Genomic DNA, 16,248 nt, shown 5'->3' on the forward strand with positions numbered 1-16,248 from the left:
ACACACACACACACACACACACAAATGCTCTCATCTGTAGAAGAGTTCTACACAATACCTGCCAGATTGATACAGTACTCTCTGTATATCTACCCCCAGTCATGAAAGACAAGTATTTATTGTATCATAAATACCTGTACTTATTCAGTAGATCCCATATGTATCAATCTGATTCTTTTAATATATATTAATTTATATTTGTCCTTATTTTTGTATTAAAAAGACATAATCTGTCAAGATAGCTGAACTAACAAAATGGTGTCCTTTATTTTGGTTGAAGAGAAGTTGTTTTTTTGATCACTGAAACTATTGTGCTTGCCAGAGACCTTAGTTACATTTTAATCTGCAAATGTGACGTGAAGACATTGTATATTTTTGTCACGTTTCCTGAGAGTTTGTACTGTGCCATTACCAGAAGGTCTTTATATTAGAGTATAAATGTATAGATAATTTCCCTACCTGTATTTACATGTATTTCACACACAAATCTTGTGCGTAGCATTGACCCTAGAGGATGCTTAGAACTGTTTTTACCTTTTTAACAAATTTATGCTTAAAGAATACTGTGACTTTTCTAAATGAAACTACTTTGTTAGCCCCTTGGTCTCTGATGTTAACATGTTGCTGCTAAGTTTTTGTACCGTAGACTTGGATCCTGATCTGTATGTTATATAGAACTTCCTGTTCCTACTGTACGGGGGCACCTTGTGTAACAGATAAATACGTCCTCCCACCTCTACACATGTGCATTGTGCTTTATATTCCCCTCTTCTCCATCCCCAGACTAATGTCAGTTCCCTGACTGATGTTTGTTTATTAAACACAATATTTACCTCACACTTCTCACTTCTGCTTTTTTTGTCACATTAAGACATCCAAGTAAGAAATATTCCCCTCAACATACTGAAGAGAATGATTATTAAAGTTGAGCACAATAATGTGGACAGTAATCTTCCATTATTATTTTACTCTACTTATTTTCATCCCCTGTTAGACTCTAGGTAAACATTTAACCTTCTGCGGTGACATTTGTAATCCTGGTGTCATATGCTCCTCTACACTTCCATAGTATTTCTCAGCAATTTTAGAGCATTTAAATTTTAGAGCATGTAAAACCGGTTTAGTCTAGTCCCACTATATTAAACAATAGGGCTGGTGATATTCTATATTTTTCTTATTGCAAACAAAACCCAGGAAATGAACAAAAAAACAACAACGATTTTTTTTTCAGTAACTGTTGTCTGAATAGCCAACACTTAATATAGTTTATTCTTATGGGTCCCAGACCTCCATTGTTGTCCAAAAACTACTAATAACACAACAATGAGGGGCGACTTTGCACTGAGTGACATGTTCCTTCATTATGATGATAATGGGCACTGTGGTTTAATTAAATTAAGCCAGTGTCCTGCACTGCAAATATTCACTAGCATACCAAATGTGGATTAATCCGTAGCAAATAGTCCCCGAGAAATGCACATTTGGTCCTGTTTGAGTTACATATCCTAAAAACTGGGGTCCAGCTGTTTTATTTTAGTTTGTAAATTATTGTGTCCTTATTTATAAATAAAACTGTATATTTGTGACCAGTTTTTCTTCAGTTGGAACACATCAGCTTAAGGCTGACAGCCACAGACAAGGGAGGAAAGTCATAAAGTCTTAAGAGACAGACTAACGAATTGTTGTGTTTGATATTTTCATGATATGTATTGACAATAAAAGATATATAGGAAAAAAATGCAAGCCATTACAGGTAGCAAGTGTGATTTGTGCTAAAATTCAATTTGTTAAAAGACTATGCTACTGTATATATTATACTAGACTATACACTGTTGCCTACAATTCTAAGAATTTACAATTTTCAAGAGAGGCTCATTTGTGCTTTTGCAGAAAAGCCTCTAAAACTGTATTTAGAACACCATGGGTTACTAAAGCCATAGTAAGAAGCACTGCCAGTGTGGACAAAGTAAATTGTTTGTCACGTTCAGTGTGAAAGAGCATCTTATTTGGACAGATAGGATGCAAAATTGAGTGACCTTAAACAGCTGCAAACGCACAAGAGACAAAGAAAATCAACTCAAATACCTTAGGTTGAAGGTTAAGATGTCCCGCTTGGGATCTTTGTTGCATTTTCTTTCAATAAATACTCAAAAAAACGCCAAAGTTTAGTGTTTTATTTTAATATGCAATTTATAGCGCCATCTGCTGGTGTGCAACTTAATTACAAAAGCCTGTTTGCTGCAATATTAGATCTTCTTTACAAACAACAACACAAGCAGAAACCCAAGGCTCCTGCTAAGAAAATTTAGATACAATGTGATTAGGAGCTTTACAAATTAACCTGATTTTACCGTAATTGAAATCTAGTTGACTACAACTGTGATGTTTGAACTGACATGCCATAATACTCAAATGTTTAAAACATCACAAATATGTACAAATAACCCTCTCAGCGGTAGAACAGTAAAACCGCAGACTCAGTCATCTCTTTGGAAGCGCTCCAGCCTTGCTCCCTTCCCAGTCTGTCCCAGTCAAAGGATGGGAAGTCCCCACACTGGTCAGGGTAGAAATATCCACCTCCTCCTATACAGTACTGGAGACACAGACACATGCACACAATAACAACTGCATTATTAAACTGTTTAATTTGCCGTGTTTTTGCGATGTGCAATGATGGACTCACATGCTCAGTGTTGCATCCCGTGATCGGCTTGACCCCGGAGCAGATAGCCATGGCTGCACGTTCATTGTTTATTGCTCTAAATGTGATGAAACCTGGTTCAAACTCCCCTTTCATATAAACAAAAAGAACACAACTTGATTACAGCAGGATTAATTTAGTTTAGTCGATATCTTAACCATTTCACAATTGAAGGACAACCCTTTCACTTAAAAAGTTAATTGAATATTTAATCACTTTGTTTTGTAGTAAATTTATACAGTAGCCTATTTTGGAAAATGTGACAAAAAATTATCAAAGAATGAATACATTAAGCATTAATCCTAAATGATATCCACACATATCCATAATGGTGAGGAAGCTTAACATGAGCTCCATTTCCGTTCTTCTACAGGAGCTGTTTACCTCTAGGATTGGGTCCATACAACATTCTGGTCGACACTCTGTCTCCGTGGTCGTACACAATGGGAATAGCTGGCCCTCTGTTGCTGCAGGAGCCAACGTTGTATCTCACTGGATATTGCTAGAAGAATGTATTATTGTCATGGCCACTGAGAGTTCTTAATTCTGATTGACTGTAAATTCTAACTAACTTTTGGTAACCTTTGACGTTTGATCTTAGTTCCAAATTAAATAAACTTTAGTTAAAGTTAGCAACAGTGAGGCTAAGCTGAAGGGGCAGGGGTTATTTGCGTAACCCCCACCAACGAAACAACCACAATAAAAGCATAAAAAGCTTCTTAATTAGAACCACGGAAGTTACATACCAAATGTTTTTGTCATGCCTTCAAAATTGTACTCATGCAAAAGTCACCTTCAAAAGTATTAGAATCTAAATATTCACGTAAAGTACCAAAAGTAAAAGTACTCATTATGCAGAATGGCCTACTTCAGGATAGATTATATTGTATATTTCGTAATGCATTTATGTGTAAGGATCACTTAAATGTTGCAGCTGGTAAAGTTGGAGCTAATTTTAACAAACACTGCCAGGTTTCCTATGCATATAACATCATTTATATGTTAATTATATTTAGTATTACGAATCTGAATTTGCTAAGCAACTCCCGCTGTCAAATACATGTAGTGGAGTAAAAGTACCATATTTAAAAAATAGAAACACTCAATTACATGTACCTATTTAAGTACAGTTCTTGAATAAATGTCCTTAGTAACTTTCTACCACAGTAATTTAACATAGCTTCACATTACCTTGAAAAGCTGAAAGAGGTTCCCTCCATACAGGCTGAGGAAGTGGTTGTCAGTGTGGTAGCGGAGGATGGCTGCCTGGTTCCAGTGTTCCAGTGGAAAGTTGTTGGGAACGTGCCACACAGACATGTCCTCTGCTACTACATCATAGTAACCTGGATTCTGTGAAAGTTACATTTATTGGTTGAGTTAGTTTGGTAATATCACATAATTCCCTGCATAGCTCCTCACAACTTTACCTTGAGGGGTCTAATTATCCAGAGTATGCAGGGTCTTTACGTTAAAAGTAAATGGACCTCAAATTTATCTTTTTGTTAAGTTACCCCAATCCCAATGTACACTTTTTAGTTTTTACTGTTCATCTATTGAAGCAGTTGGAGGGTAGTGTGAACAAATGTTAGCATTAAATAACTAAGTAAATTAAATAATGAATAAATAAATTAAATAAATAAATAATGTTAATGTTTGTGTACTTATCCAGGTATCAGATCTACTAAAGAGAGAGAATGAATACATTTGTGTACAATTTTCCTGCAGTGATGGATGAAGTACTCAGATTCTTTACTTCAATTGCCAACAAAACAATGTGAAAATACTCAATTACAAGTGAAGGTCCTGCATTCATAATTCTTTATAGAAACATTATAGGAGTACTGTATTATCAGCTTCATGTAGTTAAAGACTCAGCTGTCAAAGAACAATAGTGTCAGCAAAATGTACTTTTTTTTTTTTTACCTTTCTCTAATCTTTGTTTTTCTTTGGGAAATATTGGATCATTGGATTGACAGTTATTGAAGTGAATCCATCCATAAAATTTCACTTAAATGCAGTACAGTGTAAATGCAGTTTTAGTTGCTTTCCACCACATCAAGTTATACCTTAAAATCGTCCGAGGTGGCGCCCTCTGCTGCTCCAAAGGTGTTTCTGTTGGACCAGTTCCCATCTCCATCTGGAAGTTCAGCATTGTTGCCCTGCTGACTCGACCAGCGATCACCCACTGTGCACCTTCCATATACACTGTTCTCATGGACGCTCGCCACTAGCGTCCAGCCGCCTCCCGCTGTGGTCATATCACAAAAGGTCTGATAGACCATGCCATTAGCAGTGGTCAGATAGTATAATCCATCTGGAAATATTACACTTAGTGTTAATGTAAAAAAAAAACATTATTTTCAGAGGGTTGCAACATGTTGATCAATAACCTTTGTTAAGTTAAAAAGTATTGTCAAAAGAAACACCTTCTTGTTCATTATATCTGTCCCGGATCTCTTTACAGCTCCCTGCAACATATGTCGACCTCTTCCTTAATTTTTCCAAATGATCAAAGTTTGTCATGGTGAGTGTTGGAGTCTTCTTAACATCCTTTGTGGCTTCTGTGATGGTGTGCTTCTCTTTCGCTGGAAATGAAGCCAAATTTGTTAAAATATGAAAAGGAGCCTAATAGGAATATGTACACATGTGTGTTTTGTCTTTCCTTTACCTGTAACTGAAGAATGATCAGCTTCAACTAGGGATGTATGATCAGCAAAGGATACATGATCCACTGAGACCAAAACCACAAAAAGCAATACCTTGTGGTGTAGCATTGCTGTAAAGAAACATATAACATATATCTTTAAAATTTGAAAGATGCCACATGTTATTCCTTACACCACTGGTTCTCAAACATTTGGGTCTGAGGTACCCCCACAGCCTTGTCAGATGAACTCACGTAACCCTTCATCAATTCCCTATATATTTTTCAAATGTATGACACTATTCATATAAGAAGGGATATTGTTTCTCATACAATTGAACTATCAGTATTATGGTGGGTTTGGTCAGCAATAGTACTGCTAACCTACTAGGTTACTACTGTTTAGAATGAAGCTGAATATTTGACAATTTATCCAATTTATACTTTTACTGTAAACAACAAAACCATTTATCCAGTACTTACAACTAATCATTTGAACTGTTTAGCCATTACTTTTTGCTACATGTTAAAACTTCTGCGCTTGCTTGCTAACTAGTTTTAGTTAATTTCCTTCTCATCTCATGCCTCACTGATAATGAAGTTGTTGTCTAGAAAGAAGAAAGAAGCAAGGTGGAAATTATTTAGTCTACAGGGGTTTGGTTTTGACTGTGTTATTAACTGTATCAGTGGCAGCAGTTTTAAAATATATCCAACAAACAAATAACAAAATTACTCACATTACATTGTCGCAATGCCTAAATCAAACTCAGGGAGATAGAAATTAAATGATCAATTTAAATTGCAAACACAGATGCTTACCAAGAGCTTTTAAGATTCAGCAAATGTCTTATAATGATCCAATTGTTGTGGTTTGGGGTTTTGTTGGGGGTTATTTTCCCCGTTTGGCCTTCCCTGTGTTTGTTTCTTTGTTTTCTCCCCGGTCCTGTGTGGTTCTGTCTTGTGATTCCCGGTAAGTGTCTGTTTGTTCTACTTCCTGTTATTTTGATAGTCAGCTTCCTGTCTTGTCGTGTCAATTCTTGTCTAGCTTCACTTTCTTTCTCTGATTGTCCAGCCCCGCCCTAATGTGATCCACCTGATGTCTCACCTGTTCCACGTTACTCATTACCTCCTGAATTTAACCCCAGTGTTTCCTTTGTCTCTGTTGGATCATTCCAGTTTTGTTTGCCTGTTTGCCGTCGTCCTGTGAGCTGTCAACCTTGCCGTCTCCCCGTGTGCTACCTGTTTGTTCCTAGTCGTGCCTTCTTATTCATCTGCCCGCCTGCCTACCTGTGTCCTCGTCATCTGCCTGCAGTCCTGTCATCCCTGTGAGTTTTCCCCACGCATTTTCCTGTGTCTGTCACCTTCTACAGTGCCTGCGTTTGCGATGTTTTTTGGACTCACACCTTTGCTCCTTGTGTTTTTGGACTTGTCAAAAAATCCATTCCTGCCTTGCCTGCCTACTCTGCGTTTGGGTCCTCCTTTATGCCGTACCGTGACACCAATCACACTATTAAAACGATATCCAAACACTAATAGATCATGTCAAACAATATTTCTATGAGAAAATGTCACTTTCATGCATGTACTGTACATGCAATTTTCTAATTAATCTCCAAAATCTTATACTCAAACAGTTTGATATAGATCTCCCATTATATATTGTTATATTATCTTACATAATAGAGCTACAGTAAATACATTATGGTGGGTTTTAATATTCGTAATATTTTAATAATAAAAAATATTCTGTGGGTCCAACAAGTTAGAAAATTATAAGTTTTGTTCCTTGCTGACAACACAGCTCTTTGCCTCATATATTTATGAATACCAAATCAAGTGTGAAATTAAGCTGAACTTTGATTAGTTTTGATGTAACTGTGAGAATTAAAACCAAAAACAGTGTAATGAAGATTAATTTCAACAATAGTATAAGATTTCCATAACTGCTGAAAGTCTGAAATACATAAGTACATTTGCTAATGTCATTTCTAGTCAGTAAAACAAACAAAAACAAATGGGACAACATTCAGGGACAGTGAAGAGACAGTTCTTACCGTGCTCTTGACTAAACATTTTCATCAAAAACCTGAAAAAAATGTAGTCAATCTTAGCCGTTTCCTCAATAAAACTGTGAATTCACTTGTGATGTTAATTCTGTCCTGGGGTGAAAGACCTCTACTTTGCAGTTGTAACAGGATCTTTTTTTAAATTGACAGACTGTGAGACATAAAATATATATTTGTTATGGTCGTGTGACTCTTGTGAGAGCAAAGTTAACAGTCTTAGCCGAGCTGACAAACAGTTAAACATTAACTACTGTGGTTTGATGTTATTTTTACTGTTGCGAAATGTTGGACTCTTTATAACAACATGCTCTCCTCTGTTGTAATCAAAGAATAAAATATAACTAAAATCTTTACTTAATTAAAAATCAGCAATACCACAGTGCATAAACACTCCATACAAGTAGAAGTTAGTTACAAGTAAAAACCCTGCATTTAAAACTTTACTTAAGTAAAAATACAATAATAGTAGCATCAAAATATCCTTAAAGTGCAGTATCAAACGTAAAAATACTCATTACGCAGCCATTTTTAGAACAATATATATTATTGGATTACATAAATGTGTAATGTAAGCGCTAAACCAATTTTAATTTCTTCATATACTTGCTGGTGAAAATCATACTTAAGTACAGCACTTGCATGAATGTACTTGGTTACTTTCACCATTGGCTGTAATTTATCCAGAATGTCCTTTTTTGACCAATCATAATCTGATTTTTATTCCTCAGCTTTTTGTGTTGTTGTATTAAATTCAAATTCTCTTTTACAACTTAGTGATTCTGATTTGCATTGTATTTCACTTTCCTCTTAAATGATTTAGGACATCTTTCGGACCGGTAAGACACAAGCCATGACTTCTATTTTTCTCTCTGTGTGTCTCTCTCTGATCTATTTTTAGAGGTAAGACGGATACTGTAAGAGGCATTCACTAATAATTCAAATGCTTTACACATACACATACACATAACCTCTGTAGCTGTATAATTTATAAGTGACATTTAGAATTAACTTGATTTAACTAAATTGACTTGGGTTAGGAACAAGATCAAGTCCCCATATGGACCAAAGTGTGGAGTGTGGACTAGTGCCCGGAGATATGCCAGTTACACTCCATGTGTGAGTATTTCTGTGTGTAGTTTGTTCTAAGAGTAAAAATAAAAAAGTCTTGAATAAAAGTGGAATATTTTAAGTTTAAAAAGAAAAGAAAAGTCGTTGTATAGCATGTTGAAAATCATAGTAGGTGTGTCGAAAAATCGTCTAAAAGTCATTGTATAGTATATCAAAAAAAGTGATTAAAAAAAGTCAGAGTAAAGTATGTTGACAAAAGTAATGCAAAAGTCATAGTATAGTATTTTGAAAAAAGTCAGAAAGTCATAGCATTCTTTTTCAAAAAAGGCATTAAAAAGTCATGGTATGGTGTGTGGAAGAAGTCATTGTGTAGTATGTTGAAAAAGTCATATTATAGTATGTCAAAGAAAGTCTGAAAGAATGCTACAACAAAAGGCCAAGTCTGGACTGGGTATCTAACCGAGGATGACAGTTTGCAGTACCTACTTTCAGGCACTAGCCACCATCCCATCAAATAAATCATGTTGGAAACAGTCAAAGAAAAGTATGTTGGGAAAAATACATTAAAACGTCATAGTATGTGATGTTAAAAAAATGTATGTAAAGTATGTCAACAAAAAGTGATAAAAAGTCAATCCACTTACCAATTTCCAACATCTACAGTATTTCAACTTGCAAACTTATGAATTTCCAGAAATTATTTCAACTTGCGAACTTTTTCAACTTGGGAAGATTCCAACAATATTAACTTGCAAAAGTCTGCAGTGCCTATTTGGTGGCTAGCACCAGAAAGTGGGCACTGCAGACTCTCACTCAGGACTCTCACCATTCCACCAAATAACTAATGTTGAAAAAAGTGACAGCATACTATGTCTAAAAAAAGTGATGAAAAAGATGAGGTATAGTATGCTGAAAAAAGTCATGGTATAGTATGTCAAAAAAGTGACAAGGCACTGAGGGAGTGTTTGTAATGTGCACTTTCTGGTTTCGGTAGGATTGGCTACAATCGTGGTATGTCAAAAACATTGATAGTATAGTATGTCTGGAAGAACATGCAAACTCCTCAAAAGAAGGACCAGCCCAGCCTGGGAATAGAACTAGAGTCAGAGTCAGCAGTGCATAACTGCTAGTGCTTGTTGGAGAGCTGCAAATCACTGAGCCACTGTGCAACCAAATAAAGTAACTTAAAAACAGTCATAGTTTAGAATGTTAAAAAAAAATGGCATTAAAAAATCATAGTATAGTATGTTGAAACAAGTCAGGGTAAAGTATGTCAACAAAGTGATAAAAAAGGCTATAGTATAGTATGTTGAATATAATCATAGTATCTTATGTCAAAGAAAGTCTGGAAGAACATGCAAACTACAAAAAAGACCAACCCCAGACTGGGAATAGAACCGGAGTCAGAGTCTACACTGCCTACCTGTTGGTGATTGTTGGAGCAGTGGAAACCACTGAACCACTGGGCTCCCAAATAAACTGTGTTGAAAACAGTTATATTATAGAATGTCCAAAAAAAAAGCATTAAATTGTCATAACATAGTATGTCTAAGAAAGTGATACAAAAAGTCATAGTATAGTATGTCCAAAAAGAAATTAAAAAGTCGTAGTATATTATGTTGAAAAAAGTCATAAAAAAGTCAAATATAAAGCCAGAGAAAGTCTGAAAGAACATGCAAACTCCACAAAAAAGGGACAGGCCCAGTGCAGACTGGGAATCAAACCTGGGGAAGATTCTGCAGTGGCTAACTACTGATGTTTGTTGAAGCGGTGCAGACCACTGACCCACTGTGCTACCAACTAAAGTACATTGAAAACAGTCATAGTATAGTATGTCCAAAAAGAAATTAAAAGTCATAGTTTAGTATGTCAAAAAAAGTGATAAAAAAGTCATAGTGTAGTATGTCACAAATACTGGGACTGGGAATCAAAACAGGGTCAAAGTCTGCACTGCCTACTTGCTGATCCAATTTCCCCAAAGAGAAGGAATTATTATTACCTTAATTCTAAGGTATTTTGGACAGAAAGACATTGCAAGCTGGATCAGAGGAGAGCATGGGGCGTCACCGCTAATCCACCAGTCAACGTCTATGCATATTATAATGGTAAGTGTTCAAAAACTCCTCACACGGTATGCTGGGGCTTTAGACCAGTTGTTACTTTACCTTTGATGGATGTCACCAGAAGTACACAAATTTATTAACATTAATTTATAAATTATATTTATAAATTTATTTATTAATTATTAACGATTAACAGTTCCTTCTGAAACTCTATCTTTCTGTCCTGCCTGCAGCCTCAATGACTAATTTAACTCTCACACATTCAAGCTTGGGGGGTGCAGCCCATTAAAATTGCCCCCTGATTAACACCACCTCCTCTGAGGTCCTTTTTGTGTGACATGAGAATAAAACCAAGGAAAAATAAAAACATGGACAGCCAATATTAACATGTAATCACTTTATCATTCCTCAGAGAACGGACCCCACACACTTCATTTCAGACAGGCCTGTAATGACTTTTCTCACTCAGTAATCTGCATGCAACGACTGCAAAGGGTGACCCATTTTTAAAAATGTATTTGACCTATGTTTTATTAATCCTCTTTGGTATGGTTACTATTCTTACATTAGTTAGAGAAGCCTACAGCTGATGGATGTCCTATGTAGGTTACATGCCCATTACACAGCGAATAGCAAAAGTCTGCACACGCTTCCCCTGTGCAAACAGTTATTCAGCATCCTGTACCATCTCTGTTTTCTCACTCTTGCATAATCCAAATTAACACAGATATGTTTTCACTGGTGCCTAATAAAGACAATACATGTGATAACTGCATACATTTTCACTGAAATTGGGAATTAAGACTATCTATCAGTTATTTCATTGATTCATGTGGTGTACTTTAAAGGAATACTTTGACATTTTTGGGAAAAACAATTATTCTCTTTCTTGCAGTTAGATAAAATAATCCATACCGCTTTTTATGAGAGTGGTATCAATATTCTCAACTAACGTTCAGTAATAAAGTGTATGTGGGGGTAATCCTGTAATAGTAATTTAATCACAACCACCAAAATATTTGCTTAGGATGGGATCATAAATCTTGTTGGCTCCATTAAGGTTTGTATCTCCTTGAGGCTGTAACACCCGCTTTCATATTTAACACTAACAAGGGTGTCTCATTAAACAAAAATGAACAGATGTTAATCTGCAGAGAATTCATCATGGAGCACAGTTGTCACTGTAAAAAGCTTCTATATTCTCCATTCTCACTGGTCAGGGCATCTTTCACAGGAAGAACCTTTACAAATTATTCATGTTTGTTTCTTCCAGGGGATAGAAGGGGAAACAGAGTGCACAGTGCATCCACACAAGATGCACAGCTGACAGGTGCTAAAGTGAGTTAGTTACATAATCCCATTTTTAGAGATTCAGAGAAATCCTGTCCTGTCTCTTCATGATGGGGAAAGGCCTTGAATGGAAGCCAACAATACAAGGGTAAATATGTCAGTGTTTTCACAGTAAAATGAATGAGATATTTGACTTGTTTGTGGTAACGTATATAATCTGAAAATACTTTTGAAATTTGTCATATTACTTCACCATTTGATTTTAAGGTGTTTTATCATCCATGTACAACATCAATTCTAATCTAAAACTAAATGAATGAGGGGAGAGATGATTACACCTCTCCCAACTTGATTCAATACTGAACTAATTGTCTCACTCTGTTTTGTTCTGGCATGTAGGCCTATAGCTGTTTCTTAGAAAATGACCCAAATAAGTGCCACGGTCAAAAAAGGAAATTACTTATTTCCTTCCAAATTTCTTCTTAAATCAATTTAACTGCAGAAAACCCCAGTCACCTCTTTTATTTTATGTAATCTTGCTGATAGGCCTCATTTTACCCAGATCTGGACCTGTCAATACTTTTCTTGCTACTGGAAATAGAAAAGTAGTCCTCTCATTGAATTTTTCCAAAAACTGCAATCCATTCCTAGGCTACTAGACTACAAAGTATTTGTTGGGTAAGCATAATGTGAGCAAAAATGAGCTATACACTGTAGCACACACATCATTAAAAAGATTATAGCTCCAACACAATTACTCCCAGAGATGTACTATGCTCATGAAAACACAGTTTTTATGTTATTTTGTCATCATCAGATCTCCTAAGGACATCTTTGTCTACATGCAGCTGCAGCTTTTGTACAGATTGACGTTAAAGATCTGGGAGTAAATTCACTATGCTTAAATGCTTAATTCCTGCCTCTTTACTATAGGCCTGCTGGGGTCTGATGTGCACACTATCCACCTTCTTTGCATATTTTTCCTGGTCCTTTGCAAATGCTGTTCCTTATATTGGTATCTGCGTAAGTCTGTCTTTGTCGTTACTTTCCTCAGTGTCCGTGACCTGCTCTAAGGAAGTCGCTCTGTGATAAAACACAGTTACAGATGTGTTCCCGCTGTCCTCGCTTCCCCTGGTATTCATGGCACAGGAGACGTCCAGTCTCAGAGGGCTCTCCTGCTTTAAGTTTCCGGCCTCGTTGCTCGCCATCACTGTCTCCACCGCTGCGCTCACCGCTGCGCAGCAGCTTGGTCCGCGGCAGCGCAACAAGCGCAGGAAGGCGTCTCTGAAGTCCGCGTTAAACGCATAGATGACCGGGTTGAGGGACGAATTGCTCCAGCCGATCCACACAAAGACATCAAAGGTGTTTTCGCTGACGCAGTATGGGCCCCGCTGGTCCTCCGGTCCAGTACAGAAGGGCAGAGCGCAGTTCAGCACAAAAAATGGCAACCAGCAGCAGACAAAAACACCCATGATGATGCTTAGAGTTTTGAGGACTTTCGTCTCTTTTCTGATGGAGACTCTAAGCTCCCGGTGTGACTGATTGGAGCGCTGAGAATCAGGATGAAGATTGATATGAGACTGATGTGAGTTGGCACCAATTTTCGTGAACAGGTGAGGACAAAGTTCAGGTACTTCCGAGCGGCAGTTCTGCGCGTGCTCCGCCGCCCGCTCCAGAGAGGATATCATCTGGATCTGCATCTGGGCTATCCGGTAGATGCGAGTGTATGTGACAATCATGATAACTACGGGGATGTAGAAACTTACGAGGGACGATGAGATGGCGTATGTGCGGCTCAGGCTGGAGTCACAGCTCCCATCAACACCAAGAAGCGTCAAATCCCCATGTGGATCACCCATCTCTGCACGGTGCCAGTTCAGCTGTACGGGGACGAAAGAGATGACCAGGGAGACTGCCCAGGTCACACCTATCATAACAGAGGCCACCTTCTTGTTCATACTCCTCTCATAGAGGAAAGGGCTGGAGATAGCCCAGTATCGGTCCACACTAATGAGGCACAGGTTGAGGATGGAGGCCGTGGAGCACATGATGTCGCATGCCAGCCAGGTTTTACAGAACCCTCCAAACGGCCAGTAACCAGCCACCTCAGCCACAGCTTTCCACGGCATCACCAGCACGGCAACCAGGAGGTCCGACAGAGCCAGGGACACGATGAAGATGTTGGTTACTTTGGCGCGCAGGTGCCGGAAGCGATAAACTGCTGCGCAAACCGTGATGTTGCCAAAAAGCGTCCAAATGATAAGCAGCACCAAGACGCAGCCTTTTAAAGCTCGGAGCGCCGACAACTCCTCCCGGTTGCCGGCACTGACCAGCGCAAAGCCGGTTGTGTTATTCATTGCCTCTTCTAGTGCGCCCGGCCATTTGTCAAACTAGAAGGACAAGAAATTCAAACAAACAAAAGCAATACTAAAGAGCGCGCGTTTTTCTCCAGTCGGACTGATCTGGGTTGTTGCTCCGTGCGCAGAGCAGATTTACTGGGGACCACATGCAGCACCAGCTGGTGCATGCTGACAACACAGCTCAGTGACGCGCAGCGCTGCGAGAAATTTGACATCTGAGCAAAGATAAACATGTCAAGCAATTTTAAATTATTTCTATGTTAACCTACTTTCATTCACCATTACTGTATAATATTCCCTTTTTACCAGTGTCTTTGTCCTATTTCTCCTTCCCACTCAATGTACCATGAGATGTTCTATTGGAATAAAGGACTGAGCTGCCTATATACGCGCTTTTAACAGGTTTAGACTGCAATAATGAATAATTTGTTTTATACAGGACCGTTCATAACAACGATACAGAATGCTTTACATTTCAGCACACATACAATCAGACAAATACTGAAATAAGAAAAAATACAAATACTTGAATAATCTTTAAGGAGTAAATAAATTAAACAGATAATAAAACTGAAGAAGAACTTAGGCATAGTATGGACTGTATCTGTTTATATATTTATCTAAAATTAATTGAATATAAATGTCACAGGGTGTGTAGTTGAGAAAAGAAGAGCTAAAAGGCTAATATAACAAATGAGAAGTCATCCAACATGATGTTTTCCATCACGCCTCTTTTCTATTCCGCTGACTCTCTCCCATTCACCCGGTAAATTGGACTTATTGTGAACAATAGGTATTCTTAGATGTCTGCTTTTTTAATAGGCATTATACTATTTGTCTCATTTCACTAGACCCATTCCCTGAACTTATTATCTGTGATATACCTGTTGTTGCATTACAAACTGCTTACCAATTTGTATTTCAACTTTTGGAATTGCTATTTTTCCACACATTACTCCATTCCTACTAAGTCCATGTATTCTTTGAGCCAGTTATATACTGTAACAGTCTGATTTCCATTAGGGAACTGTGTTTGCTTTAAATTCACACTTTCAAGTTGTTTTCCTGGTGAAAAAGTGTACAGATGAACTTGAACTAGCATGTTTTGAAGGACAAAGGAGACCTGATGTCTGACCTTAATTCATAATTTACCTTATCTTTAATGTTTCACATCATTCATGCAATACAAATCTTCTGCATTTGGACTTGCACATGAGTCAGATTCATTTAAAAATTCACAAAGGCACATGAGTTGGCATTGCAGTTCATTATTGCACATCATCATCTTCCCAAGGAGTTTCCAGCAGACAGGTTTCAACCAAAGCTCTCATCACAGTTTAAGGGTCCCAGTTGGCAGCAGGACGTCTGTCCTCAAAGCACCCACTGCCACTCAGACTGATGAAGCCAGGGATGTGAACACTAAAACTACAAGAGGCTATTTCTGTAGAGAAGTCATTGTAACTGGAGGTAGAGCATTTGCTGGTGAGGCAACTCGTGTTGTCAGCGCCATTGTGTAGATTGCAAACACAGAGGTGCTAAGAGTAACGCTTGCTCAGCCTTTTGATTGCATCTTTAATGTACCTGCAAATTCACAAAGAACAAATGTTATCTTTGAATTTTAAATGTCTATTTTCTGTCTACTGGAAGCACAGGATAAGTGTATTTGGGTTATTGGGAGTGTGTCATTCAGTGGTCTAAGCTTACCATAGTCCCCCTAGGCTCTTCATCTCCTTGGTGCTGAAGTTGGTGTGACCTCCTAATGTACCAATGTTGCCCTTGATGGGTTTAGCATCCAAGGAGGCAACGACCACAAAGACTTCACAGACATGGTGCAAAATGTAGCGGGCCATTCACAAACCATCCCCCAAATCAATCCCCTCACATGGGCCAGCTTGGAACTCCCACTAATAACACAAATCACATTTATAAGTGATAAATGATGAGGTGATAGATCCAACATACAGACCGCATGCTACTTTGTCCTCTGAAGAAGCCCCACATTGCCTGCTGCAGAAATGGAAGATGAGTAGGAATTGAAGGAAATTGATGAACTTGA

The 16,248-nt window shown here is 37.8% G+C and overlaps 2 protein-coding genes and 1 pseudogene across 3 annotated transcripts; all 3 read right to left on the reverse strand.

The window, feature by feature from the left end:
• Positions 1 to 2,159: 2,159 nt before the first annotated feature.
• Positions 2,160 to 7,661, reverse strand: LOC116700571 (intelectin). Of its 2 annotated transcripts, none has more exons than XM_032533876.1 (8): positions 7,400 to 7,661; positions 5,370 to 5,477; positions 5,128 to 5,286; positions 4,768 to 5,015; positions 3,893 to 4,051; positions 3,086 to 3,203; positions 2,684 to 2,790; positions 2,160 to 2,593 (listed from the first exon to the last, which is right to left on the reverse strand). In XM_032533876.1, the coding sequence occupies exons 1-8, from the start codon at positions 7,422 to 7,424 to the stop codon at positions 2,450 to 2,452; spliced, it is 1,068 nt and encodes a 355-aa protein (XP_032389767.1). In that variant the 5' UTR covers positions 7,425 to 7,661; the 3' UTR covers positions 2,160 to 2,449. The 2 variants fall into 2 exon arrangements, with proteins under 2 accessions (XP_032389767.1, XP_032389776.1); XM_032533885.1 differs by lacking the exon at positions 7,400 to 7,661 and adding an exon at positions 6,165 to 6,578.
• Positions 7,662 to 11,045: 3,384 nt separating this feature from the next.
• LOC116706970 (D(1) dopamine receptor-like) lies at positions 11,046 to 14,359 on the reverse strand. Its single transcript, XM_032544057.1, has one exon. The coding sequence runs from the start codon at positions 14,187 to 14,189 to the stop codon at positions 12,840 to 12,842; it is 1,350 nt and encodes a 449-aa protein (XP_032399948.1). The 5' UTR covers positions 14,190 to 14,359; the 3' UTR covers positions 11,046 to 12,839.
• Positions 14,360 to 15,328: 969 nt separating this feature from the next.
• Positions 15,329 to 16,248, reverse strand: part of LOC116701658 (glutamine synthetase-like) — a 1,887-nt pseudogene continuing 967 nt past the window's right edge.

The sequence above is a fragment of the Etheostoma spectabile genome, chromosome 2 (assembly GCF_008692095.1).
Source record: "Etheostoma spectabile isolate EspeVRDwgs_2016 chromosome 2, UIUC_Espe_1.0, whole genome shotgun sequence".
In the NCBI taxonomy this organism is placed as follows: domain Eukaryota; kingdom Metazoa; phylum Chordata; class Actinopteri; order Perciformes; family Percidae; genus Etheostoma; species Etheostoma spectabile.

Excerpts from the sequence above, each read along its gene's own strand:
- LOC116700571 (XM_032533876.1), bottom strand. The coding sequence starts at position 7,424 with ATGAAAATGTTTAGTCAAGAGCACG. Across the intron at positions 5,016-5,127 it reads CAGATATAATGAACAAGAAG|ATGGATTATACTATCTGACC; the intron begins GTGTTTCTTTTG and ends TAATATTTCCAG. Across the intron at positions 4,052-4,767 it reads CCACCTCGGACGATTTTAAG|AATCCAGGTTACTATGATGT; the intron begins GTATAACTTGAT and ends TAACTTTCACAG.
- LOC116706970 (XM_032544057.1), bottom strand. The coding sequence starts at position 14,189 with ATGAATAACACAACCGGCTTTGCGCTGGTCAGTGCCGGCAACCGGGAG.